Here is a 16,612-nt window from a genome sequence, read left to right as displayed (position 1 = left end):
TTCTCAAACCCCCAGCAGCACCGCGCCCCCCGCAAGCTAACAGTAGGAGGTGTGAGATCAGGAGGGTAACTCAGTGACCTCAAAATGTCAAACAAAGCAGGGAAGCAAAGATCCCCAAACGTGGGACCTGGAAGGAGAGGATATAAGGACTCAAGACGAAGTGATGGAAAGATATAAGTGGCCCCCTTAATGTGGGCAGTTTTAATCCTAGCAATACACAGAAATTTCTTTTTTCTTCACTTTGCATTATGCATTTTCTCCTTTTGTCTTGCAGAGAAGAAATCTGTAAGTCCATCTGCCAGCCCAGGTGAGTGCCTGTTTTTTCTACGGTGTGCATCTTAGGGAGGAAATTCCATGTTCCACAATCCCTGCCAAAGCTCACAGGATCTTCAGTGTGTCAGAACTTGTGACCCAGAACTAGTCACTCCTCAACATAGCTCACAAAAGCTGCAAAACTGCATTTTTTTGTGCTTGTCACGGGAAGCAGCTGGTTGGATCAGAATGTTGGCTGTATTTTCCATTTTTGCTGAGTAATGATTGAACTGCAAGGATGGGAAAGCCATCAAGTCCCTCCTTTAGTGCTCTGTGAGACCTGCGGGTGTCACAGAACAAGGAGAATCAGATTGGACAACTCGTTTTGAAAGGGGTGATTGGAAACGACAGTGAGACTCTTTCCATGGTTTTCTATGAATACAAATTTAAAATTTCCTCATGATTTATAGTTACCAGACTCCTTTAGCATACACTTTTCCTTAGATCCTCACAATAACCTTGTGAAGTAGCTTTTACTATAATTACCTTATAGATGAGGAAATCTAGGCTCAGAGAAGTTAAGTGAATTTCCCTGAGTCACACAGCTAGGAAGTGGCAGAGTGGGGGAAAGTGCCCATAGTTTCATTTCCCTGGCTCAGTGCCCTTTTCACATCCCAACATGTGTTGCCTCCAGGAATTCCCTTTTGCCAAGGCTTTCCCTTCTCTGCTTCCCCATCCACTGGACTCTCAGCCCCACCTGTTGTTGCCATGTGGCTTACAATGAACAGCTGTCCAGAGCAGGGCTTCAACATGCCCTTCCTTGGCCTCATTTTCTGTTGTTCATAATAAAGTATAAAATTTTAAGTGGGAGAAGTTTTTAATGAGAGAGACGAAAAGCTATATAGAAAGAATCAGAAATCCAGTGCATAAAGAATTGTAATGTTCTCACGTATTCGTTTATTATTTCAGCTCATTTTTGAGCCAAGAGAGCTGTTCTATTGATTGATCGATTTTTTTCCCCTCAGTTTCCTAAAGTTAATGAAAATGTCCTTTATTTTTCTTTCTTTTTTCTCGCCTTAGCAACATAATCTCTGTTTCAACATTCTCAAACTTTATATTTTTAGACATGAGCTTGAATCCTGGGTTAGATACTTTCTAGTGTGTACCCTGGGCTGACTCCTCTGTACATGTGTGTGATGATCCTGTTTCCCTGGATTGCTGTGAGAATTCAGTGAGATGACACATGCAGACTCCTGGGCACTGAGTCCCCACGTACGCGGTGCTGGGTGACATTGGGGTCCTCACTGCTCGGCTGACCTCCCTCCCCTTTCCTGCAGTCGTTTGCTATCAGTCCAACCGCGATGAACTCCGACGTCGCATCATCCAGTGGCTGGAAGCGGAGATCATCCCAGATGGCTGGTTCTCTAAAGGCAGCAACTACAGTGAAATCCTAGACAAGTACTTTAAGGTAAACCAGAGTTGGAGTCAAAGACCGTTCAGCCCGGAGAAAGGGAGTCTTCCTCTCCCATTACCTGATCACATCTTCCCAGACCACAAGGAAACATAAACCTGCCTAGAGTCCCTGAGTTTCTTCACAGATCATTCCATGAAGCTGTGACAGACAGTGGGACTCTAGGAGTCCAGCCTTTGGGATCTAACACACATGGGCTGCTCCCTTTGGGCAATTAAAGCCACAAAGGTCTTGGAGAGCCTGTCCATGAAAAATATGGCCAGGCTGTATCCCCATCCTCCATATGACACCTTGTAGAGCTGCCTGCCAATACCCAGACCCAGGCCACTTCAGCCTCTTTCCCACCCAGTTTGGCTTTTCTCTAAGTCTTTTTTTTTTTTTTTGCGGTACGTGGGCCTCTCACTGCCGTGGCCCCTCCTGTTGCGGAGCACAGGCCCCGGACGCGCAGCCCCAGCGGCCATGGCCCACGGGCCCAGCCGCTCCGAGGCATGTGGGATCTTCCCGGACCGGGACACAAACCCACATCCCCTGCATCGGCAGGCGGACTCTCAACCACTGCGCCACCAGGGAAGCCCTTCTCTAAGTCTTTAACTTGATCATCCATGGCCTGCAGAGTTTCTCTTCATCTGAGGAGAGTCAATAGACTGGTGTTTCATGGGTCCAGAATTCTTCATGAACCTAGATATTGCTGTTCCCATTGTGTTTAGCTGAAGAAACAGATCGTTCCAGTTGGAGGGAGGAAAGATGCTGCTTTCAAAGAGGAAAACGAGGGAGGGAATAGTATTTAGCAATGAGTAAGGCTGCCATGATGTGGAGATCTTTCAGAGAGCTTGAGACAGTTGTTGGAAGAAGCAGTTAATGGCACTCTTCCTGCTGACTGATAAGGACATAGTCGCACACATAGGTACATCACACTCATAAACATACCACACACAGAAACACAGACGTACACACACCACATACAGAGATGTGCATGCCACACAGAGACACATCCTACACACACGTTCAGGTGCCTGCATTCCCACACCTGCACAAAAGACCCCCTCACTTACAGACACACACATTTCTGGGTAGATGCCCTTGGAGGCTCATCCCCAGACGGACGCCCTCACATGCCCCCAGGGTGTGTCGCAGGCCTAGCCAGCCCGGACTCGGGGGCAACGCACACACACACAAGGGACTTCTTGGCACCTCTGTGGCCACTGAATGTGGTCAACACCTGCCTAGTCTGTGGCTTCCTCTTTCTAACTGGCATCATGGACCCCACAGATGGAAACATACCAGGTTGGGTTGAAGTAGGATATTGGTCATTTAGGACTTCATTTGCATTACCGTCCTTAGGTAGAAGTTTCTCTCTGTGACAGAAAGTAAATCTCTCTGGATTCCAAGTGTTTGAGAAGAGAAAGCACAGCCTCTCACTCTGTCTTCTCTCTCAACTACTCCCACATTAGAGAGCCCTGGGGGCAGGGGTGTTTCCTTGTCTACAGAAAGGAGCCAGGAGAGTCAGACAGGAGCAGAAGGTTACTTAAAAGAAAATGATTTTTCCAAAGCCAAGTGAACAGCACCTGCTGGGTCGGTCGTGAGCAGTGACTTTGCCGTGGTCATTACAGCCCAGGAGCCGTGGGGCCCAGGACGCTCTTTCCAGGAGACCTCCTGGGACCTTGTAACTGTTCTGGTGGCCCCTTGATAGTACCCTGCCGTGGGCATCACTGGCAGGTGCTGTTAATTTGATTCTCAAGGACCAGGGCCACACACCCCCTCCACACATCTCCACCTCCTCTGGCAGTAACTCTCTCTAATAGACTCCCATCTAAACACTGCAAGGCCACTTGAGAAAGTAGCTTTTCTGTAGGGCATTCTCATGCTAACCAAGAAAGCTTACTCCTGACTGACAAACAAATGCTCACTCTTCCCAGTGTCTTCCGAGAAAACAGGGTTTTCACTATCTACTTGTTGATGATTATCAAAGAACCATATGGTGCAATCTTCAAAGGGAGGCTTCTTCCCACTAGGCAGACAGCTGCCTGTTGCTGAGAGATCAGTATCTCACAAGAGACTGTTTCTGAACCAGTGAATTGCCCTCTAGCCTAGTCGGCATTCCTTACATCAAAATCAGTTGCAAAACAAATCTAATCGGAATTTGGATAAGACCAGAATCAGACTCTCATCTCAACTGGTGTTTCAGTCACAATTTTTAGACAAAAGCATAACAGAGTGAAGAGGGGAAGACCAGGTAGAAAGAGCCTTTTATGACCGTGTCACACACACACACACCCTGAATTCCTGGTGGTCAGGGCTGAAATTGGAGCCAGGGTATAAGTATAGTGACCAGAGATCTGAGACCTTTTCCTAGGAATTAGGATGAGAATGATAACTAGGGATTAAGCAAAGGCCTACAGGGTTGTTTTATACGTACCAGTCATACATACCACGGAAAGATTTACAACCTTAGTGTAGAATGCACATGACACATGAGTCATGCAAGGAGAGTCAGTAGTTGTATCTTTCCCTTCCACCTGGTCAGACTTTTCTTCCAGAATCCCTTCCACTGCCTGGGAGCCACTTTGAAAGTAACATGGGGGTGCAGACTATTTCCCAGGGTAGCAATATGAGGCAGCCTAGGGAAAGAATTTTGAAAAAAAAAGTTTTCCACTAGAACTATTTAGGAGAGCAGCAGTTATCCAACTTGGACTTTGATCAGAGCCTTGAAATTGCCACCCTCCTCCTGCAGCTGGGGCCTGGGCATCCTGAATTGTCCCAGATGGCTAAGGTCTCAGTTTAGCATCTTGCCAAAGGGAGGACAGTACTGAGCTCACTACACCCTTGCCTTGTGCTCATGGGGTGTGAGCTGGGTCATGAGGACAGGCTGCACCATCTACAGTGTAGCCTGCAGCATAGGGTGGAGGGGTAGGGGGCTTGCACCACCTCCACGGGCAGGTTATCAATGCAGATAACATGCAGGGGCCTTTGCCTTTGACTTCTCACTGATGAGTTCAGCTAGGTGTACCAGTGTGAGAAGTAAGCACTGAGAGCAGGCCAGGGAGGCTGGAATTCAAGCAGCAAGAAATGGTCCTGTGATTCCCAAAGTGAGCTCTGAGGGTCACCTGCACCATTGTTCCCAAGCAGCTTGTTAGAAATACACATCCTGGGCTCCGACACAGATTCTGATTCACAAGTTTGTTCCATGATCATTAGGGTTTGAGAACCTGGAATGGTGGAGTGAAGTCAAGAATGTCTGGAACAGGGTCAGGGATGCGGCTACAGAGACCTCTTAAGCACCCCCAGGCTCCTTGGACAGTGCAGGCCTAGGTTCAGGCTGCCATCCTGAGCAGGGTCTAGGATTGAAAGGCCCTCAGTGACCTCTGCCCAGACACTTTGACTCTCTCATCTTGGGGCACAGGTGCCTTCCTTCTCTGGGTGCCCCAGGGCTTTGAACCTTTTTTGCTCAAAGGGCAGAGCAGGGTTGGACAGTGTCAAGAACAAGATGAACCAGAGATGGGTCAAGCTGAATGGGGGAATGATAGAGCTGGGGATTTACAAAACATTCCTGAAAGATCACTGTCCCCCTTCTAGAACTTTGATAATGGTGACTCTCGCTTGGACTCCAGCGAATTTTTGAAATTTGTGGAGCAAAATGAAACCGCCATCAACATCACTACCTATGCAGACCAGGGGAACAACAAGCTGCTTAGGTGAGTGGAGTGAGCAGGTAAGGGAGAGGTCCACGAGGGAAAGCTGGATAAGAGAAGAGCTTTGAACCCCTTCCTACCTGCAAAGGAGCCACCAGTGTCAAAGTCGATGTGAAGTAAAAAGCAAAATAGGGATTCTGTCCTGGTCTCTTCTGTGAACGTTATGATATCGGATCAAGTAGTTACTGTTTTTGGCCAGAAATTGCAAGGAATGGAAGAATGTAATTTTAAAATAAATGATCACATCAGACCAAAGTTGTTTCTCAGTGTCATGGGTGATGTTTTAATGTTTAATTTTCTTAAGAAATTACTTTAATGTTCTATTTAACGATAGGTCTAAAATAGCTTTAGTTCTGATTTTAAGATAACCAGTGCTATTTCATGTAGAGAACTCTAATTGTTACAAATGTAAGCACGTTCCTCTCCTTTTCTGGTATTATTCCAGAGTAAATATTAATAAAAATTAACCCCTAAGAAACTTCTGGTGTGGTTCCAGTATACTGGTAAGAATTAAAAATAGGAAAAGCACCTATTTGTTCAAAAGATTTCAAAGCATGAAACCCAGATTCTAGGCTTCTTTCCTAATAATAGCCCATGACCTTAAAGTATAATATCTGTAAATCCTTCATATTTTGATAACCTGAAATGAGGTAATATTTTACAAGTTCAACATCTGATCCCCATAATATCCCAGTGAAGGAGGGCTCCTCGTTCCCATTTTACAGATGAGAAAACAGGTGCGGGAAGGTTGAATAACTAGCCCAAGGCCATTTGGGTTGTAAGTGGTTGAGCCAGGACTCAAATCCAGGCCAAGGGGAGACGGAGGGAGCTGGAGTTCTAGAAAACTTTTCTGAAAGATCTCTTTGCAGAAGGGTGATAGTGGTGATGCTGGCTTCAACTCATGTTCTTTCAAATCACACATGCCTTTCATATCATCTGTTCCTACACTTCTGTTTGATTTTTCTAGTTGGGTTGACTTGACATGCATAGCATGGGGAAAGGCAACTGCTAGTGGAAGGTATGCAGGTGGTGAAACATTTGCCAATCCAAGTGGACAAAACCATCCAGGAGACTTTAGTCATCTTGGGCATATTTGAACAGCTTGAGTGATCTGACATCCCATATAATAAACTAAAGGTTGGATGCTTACAGGAGTCGGGTCGCATAATGGTTGTAGGAGGTCAGTGTAGAAATGTTCTCTTTAAATAGTCCCCTTGGCCGCCTGCGGAGGCCTAGGTGTGTGTGATCCTGATTCTTAATTCCTTTCTTTGGGACTGAAGCTGAGGTCTTGCTGACACGTTTCTCCTGTGTTTCATTTCAGAGGACTCTGTATCGATGCTCTCATTGAACTGTCTGATGAAAATGCTGACTGGAAACTCAGCTTCCAAGAGTTCCTCAAGTGTCTCAATCCAGCCTTCAACCCTCCAGAGAAGAGTATGCCTAACCTAAGAAATAGGGAGGGGGTTGTAGGGAGTGGGGACATTTAGAGGGGGCCAAGATAGAGGGGATCGTGGAACTCTGCAGAGCTTACTAAGAAAATTCCCTTCCACGATTCTAGACTGGGCGCCAGCCCAGCATCTCCGAGCTGAGATTCAGGTCCAAAAATCTTCAGGTTGTTGGTGGCGTTTGCTCAGATATGGTGCCTCTGAGGGACAAGCAGGTCTTGTCTGGGAAAGGGGTAACATGCACAGACTATAGCCAAGACGTCCTGTTCCACCCTCGCCCTAAACTCTTGCCTCTTATTTCTGGTCCCACAGAGTGTGCTCTGGAGGACGAAACATATGCTGATGGAGCTGAGACCGAGGTGGACTGTAACCGCTGTGTGTGTGCCTGTGGAAACTGGGTCTGCACAGCCATGACCTGTGACGGTGAGCTGTGCACCTCACGCAGAAAGAAGGGACGGCACGGAGACAACTTCCGTCGTGAAATCACCATGAGAGAAGTCAGGGTGGGGATGGTGGGGAAGAGTGCAGTGGCTGGGTCCCAGCAAGGAAACTGGGGAGCAAGAGACTGGCTCATACTTGTAATGTCAGAGCTCTCAGGGGGCAGCATTGAGGGCAAAGCACTTATGCCAGATGCATTATGTTGGAAAGTCACTCCAGAGGTTTGGAACAAGAGAGGTTCGAGACCCAGGACAAGATCAAATGTTGATAAGAGATTAGAATGGTAATAATAATAAAGAAAGCAAATGCATAAGAGTGAGAACTACATGCATTTCTTCTAAGCACTTTACATATTAACCCACTTAATCCTTATGACAGCTTAGGAAATCCTATATGTCAAAGACTTAGGTGGTTGGAAGACAAAATGACTCTTGCTTGCCATCCATGCCAAGCAGGAAAAGGAGGCATGTTCATACACATGTTTGAATTAACAGCATTGGGTCCCCCAAAAAAGAGAAAGTTGAGATAGTTGAGACATGGACAGGGTGGGTTGGGAGATAGAGATGTCAGGGAGAGTTTGGGGAGGAGGGGACCGTGCACAAGCCAGCATCACCACTATCACCCTTCTACAAAGAGATGTTTCAGAAAAGTTTTCTAGAACCCCAGCTCCATCCGTCTCCCCTTGGCCTGGATTTGGGCCCTGGCCCAGTCACTTACTACCCACGCACATTACTTTGGAGGTGTCCATTGCACTGGGACACTTTATAGTTAGAGAAATGTGGGTAATTCACCTCGCCTTCCATATGGTAAATGGGAAATGAAATTGAGAGCCTAAAAGGTAGATATTAGTGGGGATCCCTAACTGGCCTCCCTCAGCCACCACTGCTCTGAGCCTTGGTTCTTCTTACAGGAAAGAATCAGAAGGGGGCCCAGACCCATACAGAGGAGGAAATGACCAGATATGTGGAGGAGCTCCAAAAGCACCAGGTGAGTTGCAGCCTCCACGCTGGTTCAGGTATCCCTGTTGCCACCAGGCCCTTCCACCACTCAGACACTGCCTAACTCCCCAGGTGACCAAGGAGATGTGCTCTGTCCCATACATTAGGTCCCGAACGATATACCTGTATACCTGTATTACGCAAACCATGATACATACAGCTCCCTGACGGAGTCCTCGTGGGGCCAGTATGCCCCAACAGATGTAGGTTACAACTTGGTAAATTGCTTTATAAGTTAGAATCAGCTGAGTGGTGGTTTGCAAATGTGTTGGAAGTGGTTTGCAAATGAGCATAGTCTAAAAAACCTCCTATTTCTTTTCACCACCAGTGCCCAGACCCAAAGACTGTGAGCCTCTTGAGGGCAGGCTCTATGACTTGCTCACCATTGTAGCCCTGCATTTAGCACAGGGTCTGGTGTATAGTTGGCTCTCAATGAGCATGAAATTAGTGGATTTGGGCCACAGCAGAAAGGATTTAAGTTAAATGCCAAGCTAGCTAGAACATAGCCTGGAAACTTAGAGATTCTGCTTCCTAGAGACTTGAGAAAATAATAAATCAGTATTCTATGTCATTAAGTTGAAGGCCTTCTTGGGGAAAAGGTTCTTAGCAGAATAGTGATCCACTGACATATTTTTCTGAGGGCCTAGGGAGAAAACATGGATATGCTGGACTTCTGGGCCTGTCTTTCCACTGGTTTACCTGTAGTTTTAACAGAGGATGTTGCTCCTTGAATCATCTGTCTGTAAACTGGGTCTGGTAATATGGGCCTTCTCTCTGACATATAAGTTTTTAAGGAATATAATGGTCACAAGAACTATTGACATGAAATATTTGAATTGAAAATCAAGAATTATTAGTATTAATAATAAATTCTCATATTTATTGATGCTTTTTCATATGCATTGTCATTATTGTCACTGATAGTGTAGAAACCTCATGTCTTTTTTTTAAACAAATGCAGAACCTCCTAGCCCTTTGTTTTTCCATATTTCAGCAGCCTTGTCACTGCTGAAATATCATTATTGTCATTATTGTCACTGATAGTGTAGAAACCTCATGTCATTTTTTAAAACAAATGCAGAAGCTCCTAGCCCTTTGTTTTTCCATATTTCAGCAGCCTTGAGCCTCCAGATGAGTATAAACCCTTAAAAGCAAAAAGAACTTAATAGGAATTCCTTTCATCTCTAGGGTGGAGAAATGATCAGAGTAGACAGTGGGGAGTGAATGATAATAGCTAACATTTTTTAGCGTCTCTGTTTTATGTGAGTTGCCTCGGAAGCAGACGCCAAGGCAAGGACTCAAGTACAAATAGTTTATTTGGGAGGCAGTCCCAGGAAACACCAGAAGGGGAGTTGGGAAGAGAGCCCATGAAGGGAAGGAAACAATAAAGAGTGCGTATCCAGGCATGTTACCACTGGGAGCAAGTGGAGCTTAGTCCTGTTGCAGAACTCCAGGAATAGTTACTGTGCGCAACAGAGCAGGGAGCTGGGCTATGCCTGTATGAACTCCCATCAGCCAATGGCTGAGAGCAGCCACCGGCAAACATGAATTCCCTGGCATTTCTGCCCTGTCGGCATGTGTGGGCAGAGCAGGCTCCAGCAGCCAGAGAAAGCCTCAGGCAAAGAGATGCAGCTGCTGGCAGTAAGAAGCCAGGCCAGTGTACTGAAACGTTAAAGGCACGGGCTATGGATGGGGCACCGACAGTGTGTACTAGATGCCAGACACTTGTTTTTTATTCCCTATTTAATTTTTTTATTGAGATGTAATTCACATACCATAAAACTCACCCTTTTAAAGTATACAATCCAATGGTTTTTAATATATTCACAAGATTGTCAACCATCACCACTGTCTAATTCCAGAGCATTTTCATCTTCCCTAAAAGAAACCCCATACCCATTTGAAGTCACTTACATTCTCCCCTCCCTCAGCCCCTGGCAGCCACTAATCTACTTTCTATTTCTATAGATTTGCCTATTATGGACACATATAAATGGAATCATATGATATATGGCATTTTCTGTCTGACTTTTTTCATTTAGTGTAACGTTTTCAAGGTTTATCCTTGTTGTAGCATGAATCAGGACTTCATTCCTTTTTATGGCGAAATAACATTTCATGGTGTGGATATACCACATTTTATATATCCATTCATCAGTTGATGTATATTTAGGTTGTTTCTACTTTTTGGCTATGATAAACAATACTGCTATGAACATTCTTCTACAGGTTTCTGTGTGGACTTATGTTTTCAGTTCTATTGGGTATATACCTAGGAGTGAGATTTGCTGGATCATATGGAAACTTTGTGTTTAATCTTTTGAGGAACTTCCAGACCGTTTTCCAAAGTGACTGTACTATTTTATATCCTCACCAGCACTATTCCAATTCCTCCACAAACTCACCAACATTTGTCATGGTCGTTATTTTTTATTAGCCATCCTAGTGGGTGTGAAGTGGCATCTCATTGTAGTTTTGATTTTCATCTCCCTAATGACTAAAGATGTTGAGCATCTTCTCATGTGCTTTTTGGCTATAAGTAAGAATGTCTTCTTTGGAGAAATGGGCTACTGGTATAAGAGGTAGTACTCATTTTGTAGTTGAAGACATTGAGACAGAGGATTTCATAATATGCCCAAAGTCCCCCAGAAAGTCACACAGCCATGATTCAAGCTCAGGCAATCTGCCTCCAGAGCCTGTTGCTCTTTTTGTGTGTGTGTGTGTGTTTGTTTTTTGGGCTGCATTAGGTCTTCGTTGCTGCCTGCGGGCTTTCTCTAGTTGCAGTGAGCGAGGGTTACTCTTCATTGCGGTGCGCAGGCTTCTCAGGGCTTCTCATCGCAGTGGATTCTCTTGTTGCAGAGCATGGGCTTCAGTAGTTGTGGCACGTGGGCTTAGTAGTGGCTCATGGGCTTAGTTGCTCCGCAGCATGTGGGATCTTGCCGGACCAGGGCTCAAACCCATGTCCCCTGAGTTGGCAGATGGATTCTTAACCACTGCGCCACCAGGGAAGTCCCGAGCCTGTTACTCTTAATGCTTCTCCCAACTTGGATTCAGAACATTTTGTAGCACCTCCATTTAGCGTCCTTTTCTTCATTTTCTTCATTTCTTCGTGAATATAATAATGTCTGACGTTATTGTTTCATAGGAGTTTAAATGGGGTCAGCTCTTAATTTAGCAACAGTCCCTATACAGCCGTGTCACGAGTAAGACATGATCCTTGTCCTCAAGTTGTTCATCATCCACAGAGGAGATAGACAAGCAAACAGAACTCGGCATAAGCATGTATCTGTCATGCTATGTAAAGTCTTGAAGACTAGATAAATGCCAATATTTTTTTTTATACCATAACGCTTATTTTCTCTTGCTTCTCAAAGGAAACAGCTGAAAAGACCAAGAGAGTGAGCACCAAAGAGATCTAATGAGGAGGCATCTGGGAAAGGTGTCCAGAGCCTGGCACCTTCTCTTCCACTTCAGCGCTGAGTCCAGTATACGCAAGTGTCTGCTACAATCGCCAAATCACCAGTATTTGCTTGTATAGCAATGAGTTTTATTTTGTCTATTTGTTTTGCAGTAAAGGAAATGGGGGTGGCTGGCTAGGAGGGGAAGGGCCATAGCCTTCATTTCTAGGAGTACTTTGAGAGAAACTGTAAATGGTGCTCGGGGGCTGGAGGGAAACTGCATCGGTGTTGGGAGAGTGTACCCAGATCTGGAACACTTCTGAGTCTACCACAGCTGTGAACATGCTGCAGGGGGTGCAGGCAGTGAGAAAGAGCTTAGCAGGCTGTCCCCAGAGGAGGGATTTGGGAAGCTCAGTGGAGAAGACTGCATTCGGCTTCCAGCCCTTCCTGCTGCCATCAGCATAACAGACCTCTAGCATCTGTGCTTCTCCTCATGGCCCCAGCCACTGGCTCTAGATACACGGCCATCCTCCTAGTTACCCAGTGTCTGGGAGGGTGCACCCAAATGATGCAGATACTTGTAGACTTTGAGCCCCTTAGAGACCTAACCAAATTTTTAAAATACTTTTTACCAAAGGTGCTATTTTTCTGTAAACTTTTTTGGCAAGTTGATTTCATTCTTCAGTTATTATCATTATATTATTGTTGTTGTTGTTTAATATTTTATTTTCTTGACTAGAAATTAAGCTTTTGTAATTATTTTTCATTAGTCCTGCCATTTCAGAGGTGGGAGAGTTTGGGGTTCTTCCTTGTGCAGGGACTGCTATCACCCGGACTCCCCCCAGCCCTGCCACATACTAGATGCAGCCCAGAGTTTGCCCCCTGGCTTCCAGTGGGTCAGCAGTCTGTCAGAGCAGGGAGTACCTCAGACAGCAGCCAGGAGAAGTGTCTCCATACAAAGCTTTTAAGATCCAAAAAGCTAATTTGTTTTCATTCATTCTCATAGATCCATGCAAATCAGTATTCCAAAGGATTGAGACCAGTGCAGCTAAGCAAGGCTTAGATGTCCCAGCCTATCAATATGCTCACTGATCCTCCACTAACTAGGAGAGTGACTCTGTCCCTGTCTCTTCCTATTTCTGGGCCTCAGTTTCCTCAGCAGGTAGGAATGCATTAAACTTTTGACTTGAGAAATTGTAAATTCTGTGGTTCTGATAATTGGTCCAGAAGGAGACAATGTGATTTTCCTCCTTCTGCTTAAGATAAATGAAACCTTGTCGTTATATAAGAGTCAGACAGCCAAAAACAAGCTGACCAAATCTGACCTCGGCCTGAATGGCCCCACGGGTTGTGCTGTGATGCAGAGCCTTCTGGTAAAGCCTGCCCAGGAAGAGAGTGGGAAAGAGAACCACTTCACTTTGTCTTCACTTTTGCATGTCATCTTTAACCTTCGTGGGAACAGAAATGGCTTTCCCTTTAGAGATGAGGATGAAAGAAGGTTTCACATTTTGAGAGGGAAAAAAATGGACATTGAATCTTAAAACTGTGACTGGGGAGAAGTCAGTCATTCCTGTGTCTTTCGGCCTCTGTGATAATTAACTCCACTCAATACAATGTTTAGGATGCATTTGGAATAACAAAATTGAAAACTTGACATAAGATCTCATTTTCAGAAAGCAGATTACAGACCACCAAAGGGAAATGATGTAGACTGTACTGCACAGGCAACTCTGAGACAGTTGTGCTGAAAATGGAATTCCTTCTAAACAGGTTTCCTTTCTCTCCTTTGAAAACATTCCACTTTGTTTAGAATTCTGAGCTTTTGTAAATCATCCCACTTAAAAGCTGTCTTCCAACCCAACTTGTGTGGTCTGAAATGTACCTCCCTGTCAAAGTGCCTTGGAGAACTCCCAACAGCACGCCTTGATCAAGATTTGCCAGCCCTTGGACACTATGGAAGAGAGGGCAGGAGTACCAGTCTGTTTAAAGCAAGAAGGCAGAGTGTCTCCTCACCAGTTACATTTAGGTCAGTGGTTGCTATCCAAGACGACCCTCCCCTGCAACATTGAATTCCCAAGAGCAAAATCTGCATTCCTTCTGTAAATAGGGAAGCTACTGTCTGCACCACAGGATCATGTGATCTGACAATCATTCACGGAAAGCTGCTAAATAGCCTAGTCTGGGGAGTCTTGCGTGAAGCTTTGCATGGAGCAAATAAACAGGATTCAATTGGGTTCAGTTCTTCCAGCTCTCTAAAAGCACAGGGCTCAGACTGCAAGCTTCCTTGGGCTTTCTCTGTGTGTGCATGGTTTTTATAAACATATTACAGCATCTGTTAAGATTCAGTGTCCATGGAAACCTTCTCACATGCCATGACTCTGGACTCCATCACTGCTTTTGGAAAGCAGGGCTCCTCCACCTGCTAATAAGCCCATGTGGACCAGTCTGAATGTCTTCCCTTTATACTTGTGTTTTTAAACAGTCAAATTCCAAGAAGCAATTTGGACAGGTTTCTGTTGCCTGTGTATTTGTGAAATGTATTTGTATTTAGTAGGCTTCCTTATTGCATTTAACTTGTTTTTTGTTAACTCTTGATTTTTTTTTTTTGGATACTATTGATAAATAAAGAAATAAAAATAATAGTTGTATTGTTTTCTTTCCCCCAAATTAAGGCCAAATAAAGTTGCAAGAACATCAACCATTTACCTCATAAAAGTAGATTTGAGTTTCAGGAGGCTTAAAAGAGGCCTGAAAAGTTTCTCCTAATCTGGGGACTGCAGCTGCAGGGGGAAAGGTTTACTCAAGGACTGATAGAACAAGTTTATTTAAAAGAATCACCCATGGTGGGTCTGGGTAGGAAGTAATGAGAAGTCAGGGAACAGTATTGGGTAGAGGTTAAACTAAATGACTCCAAAAACTGCCATGGACCTTATGAGACTGAATGGCATCGGGTGAGGCTGGCTGCAGGTAAACCTGTATGAGAAGCCAAACAAACCTGGGAAGGTGGCACAGGGAGCATGTGAAGATCTGGTAGGATAATCTTAGTGGCTGTTTACCAGGTACACGTGTATACCATAGGGATAAGCATTTCCAAGTGGACTGAATGTTGGCTAGTTAAGACCCTCTGCTTTGCTCTATCTTGGAGACACATGACCAATACTAGTTCTCCATCTCCCTGTCCAAGTGATTCTTACAGATATCATGTACTCCCCACCAGCAATAATTAATTCTGTCTTCCAAGAGAACTCATTACAGTTGGTTTAAGCTTTCTTAATTTTAGTCATAATGTATAGAAGTCTTGCTTCTCTCAAATTATAGCCAGGTCACCTTGATTGGATTTGGAGTATTATTCAAATGCTAATCAGATATTAAAATGTCATCTCTGGTTGTGTTATTGCTACAAATTACTGATCTCATTAATCACCGTTTGATTCTTTAAACTTTCATTCTCAGAATTCTTAAACCCAATTTGAAGGGTACCTTGTCCACAACCACTTTTAAATGCTGGCTGGCCTCTCCCAACCTTCTACCATGCTCTGGGAGCACTTCTCCTGCTATTACAGTATGCATGTGTTCAGGAAATGAAAATGAATTAAAAGAGCCTGAAAGAAACATAATTTAGAAGGTAAGTTTCCTATAATCAAAATGTAACATTATGAGCTCTGTAAATTAGAACAAATTACTGTGATTAACTTTAGTTTTGGAGTACCTGTGTCAAGTCCCCAACAGTCCTCTTAAATTACTTCTGAAATAAGAGGGAGGAGGGAGTAAAAAATGTCTATTGAACGAGTAGATCTAAGCAGATGCCCTCAGAGCCCTGGAGTAAATGTAGCATAGGTGGAAGACATGAAGAACGTAAACCCTGGGCTACTGCTGCTGAAGGCTGATTCATGAAGTAACTAGGAAGTATCATGTTGCTGTCTGAATGAGAGGTCTTCCTGTCAATAGGAGTTCACTTTTAAAAATTATTTAACACATTTCTTATTGATAAACTAATACATGCACATGGTAAAAGAAAAAATTCAAATTGTATCAAAGAAAATACAGTGAAAAAAATTCATCCTCTTAGAGGGTGTGTACACTTATAAATTTGCTTATAATTGCCACTTGTCCTTCAAAGAGATTGCATGCATTTACCTACAATTGCACCAAAAATACATACACTGAACATATCTATTTTCCCAAATTTTTGCAAGCACTGTGTCTTCAAACTTTGGGGTGTCTAACAGAGGAAAAATGGTAACTCATTGACTTATTTTTAATTATTTTATTATTCCTTATGTGAGATTGAGCATCTTTTCGTGAATTATTGGTCCTTGTTCTTTTCTTCCATTACCTTTGTTCATTTTCTGTTGGTTGCTGGCCTTTGCTTACTGGTTTATAATAGTTCTTCATGTATTATTATTAGCCCTTTGTCATGAGGGTGGCAAGATCTGGCAGTAGTGGACCAGCTAGAAGGCTACTTCAGGAATGAGGTGAGAAATAATGGTGACTTGAATTTTAAGATAATGGCAGTGGGGATTAATAGAAGGTTAATGAGGTAACATTGTCAAGAGCTGGCTAATGACTAGCTATGGGAGTTAAGGAGGAGGTAATGGTCATGAATGACCCTAAGGTTCCAGCTTGGATGACTTGGTAGATAATGGTGCCATTTTCTAGCGTTGGTAAGAGAGCAGGAGAAACCAGTTGGCTGGGGAAAGGAGGAAGGAATGGGAGATGATGAATTCAGTTTTTCACAGGTTGAATCTGAGTTTGGAGGTATGAGTAGTTGGATAGGAAGGTTTTGGAAGAGATCTGGGCTGGAGATAAAGATCTTGGAATAGACAGTATGGAGATAGTGTTCCTTTGTGTAGACAAGATGGCCTATGGAGAATATATCAAGTGAGAAAAAAAAGAAAATGTTGAGTTGGGAAGGTCCATA

At 44.2% G+C, this 16,612-nt stretch overlaps 1 protein-coding gene across 2 annotated transcripts in view; it reads left to right on the top strand.

Moving 5' to 3' along the window:
- The window catches only part of FSTL1 (follistatin like 1), a 51,059-nt gene extending 36,726 nt beyond the window's left edge, over positions 1-14,333 (top strand). The window contains exons 5-11 of one of the 2 annotated variants that reach the window (XM_027105882.1): positions 275-307; positions 1,590-1,720; positions 5,297-5,415; positions 6,734-6,846; positions 7,170-7,354; positions 8,206-8,282; positions 11,668-14,333. In XM_027105882.1, the coding sequence (XP_026961683.1) occupies positions 275-307; positions 1,590-1,720; positions 5,297-5,415; positions 6,734-6,846; positions 7,170-7,354; positions 8,206-8,250 (626 nt within the window). In that variant the 3' untranslated portion in view covers positions 8,251-8,282; positions 11,668-14,333. The remainder of the gene's footprint in view (positions 1-274; positions 308-1,589; positions 1,721-5,296; positions 5,416-6,733; positions 6,847-7,169; positions 7,355-8,205; positions 8,283-11,667) is intronic. The other variant, XM_027105873.1, reaches the window with a different exon arrangement.
- Positions 14,334-16,612: the final 2,279 nt, after the last annotated feature.

This window comes from Aethalodelphis obliquidens, unplaced genomic scaffold, assembly GCF_003676395.1.
Source record: "Aethalodelphis obliquidens isolate GAN/ISIS:26980383/991018 unplaced genomic scaffold, ASM367639v1 scaffold1, whole genome shotgun sequence".
Taxonomy (NCBI): domain Eukaryota; kingdom Metazoa; phylum Chordata; class Mammalia; order Artiodactyla; family Delphinidae; genus Aethalodelphis; species Aethalodelphis obliquidens.
Note: the sequence above shows the minus strand (reverse complement) of the source record. Positions and strands in the feature narration are given on the sequence as shown.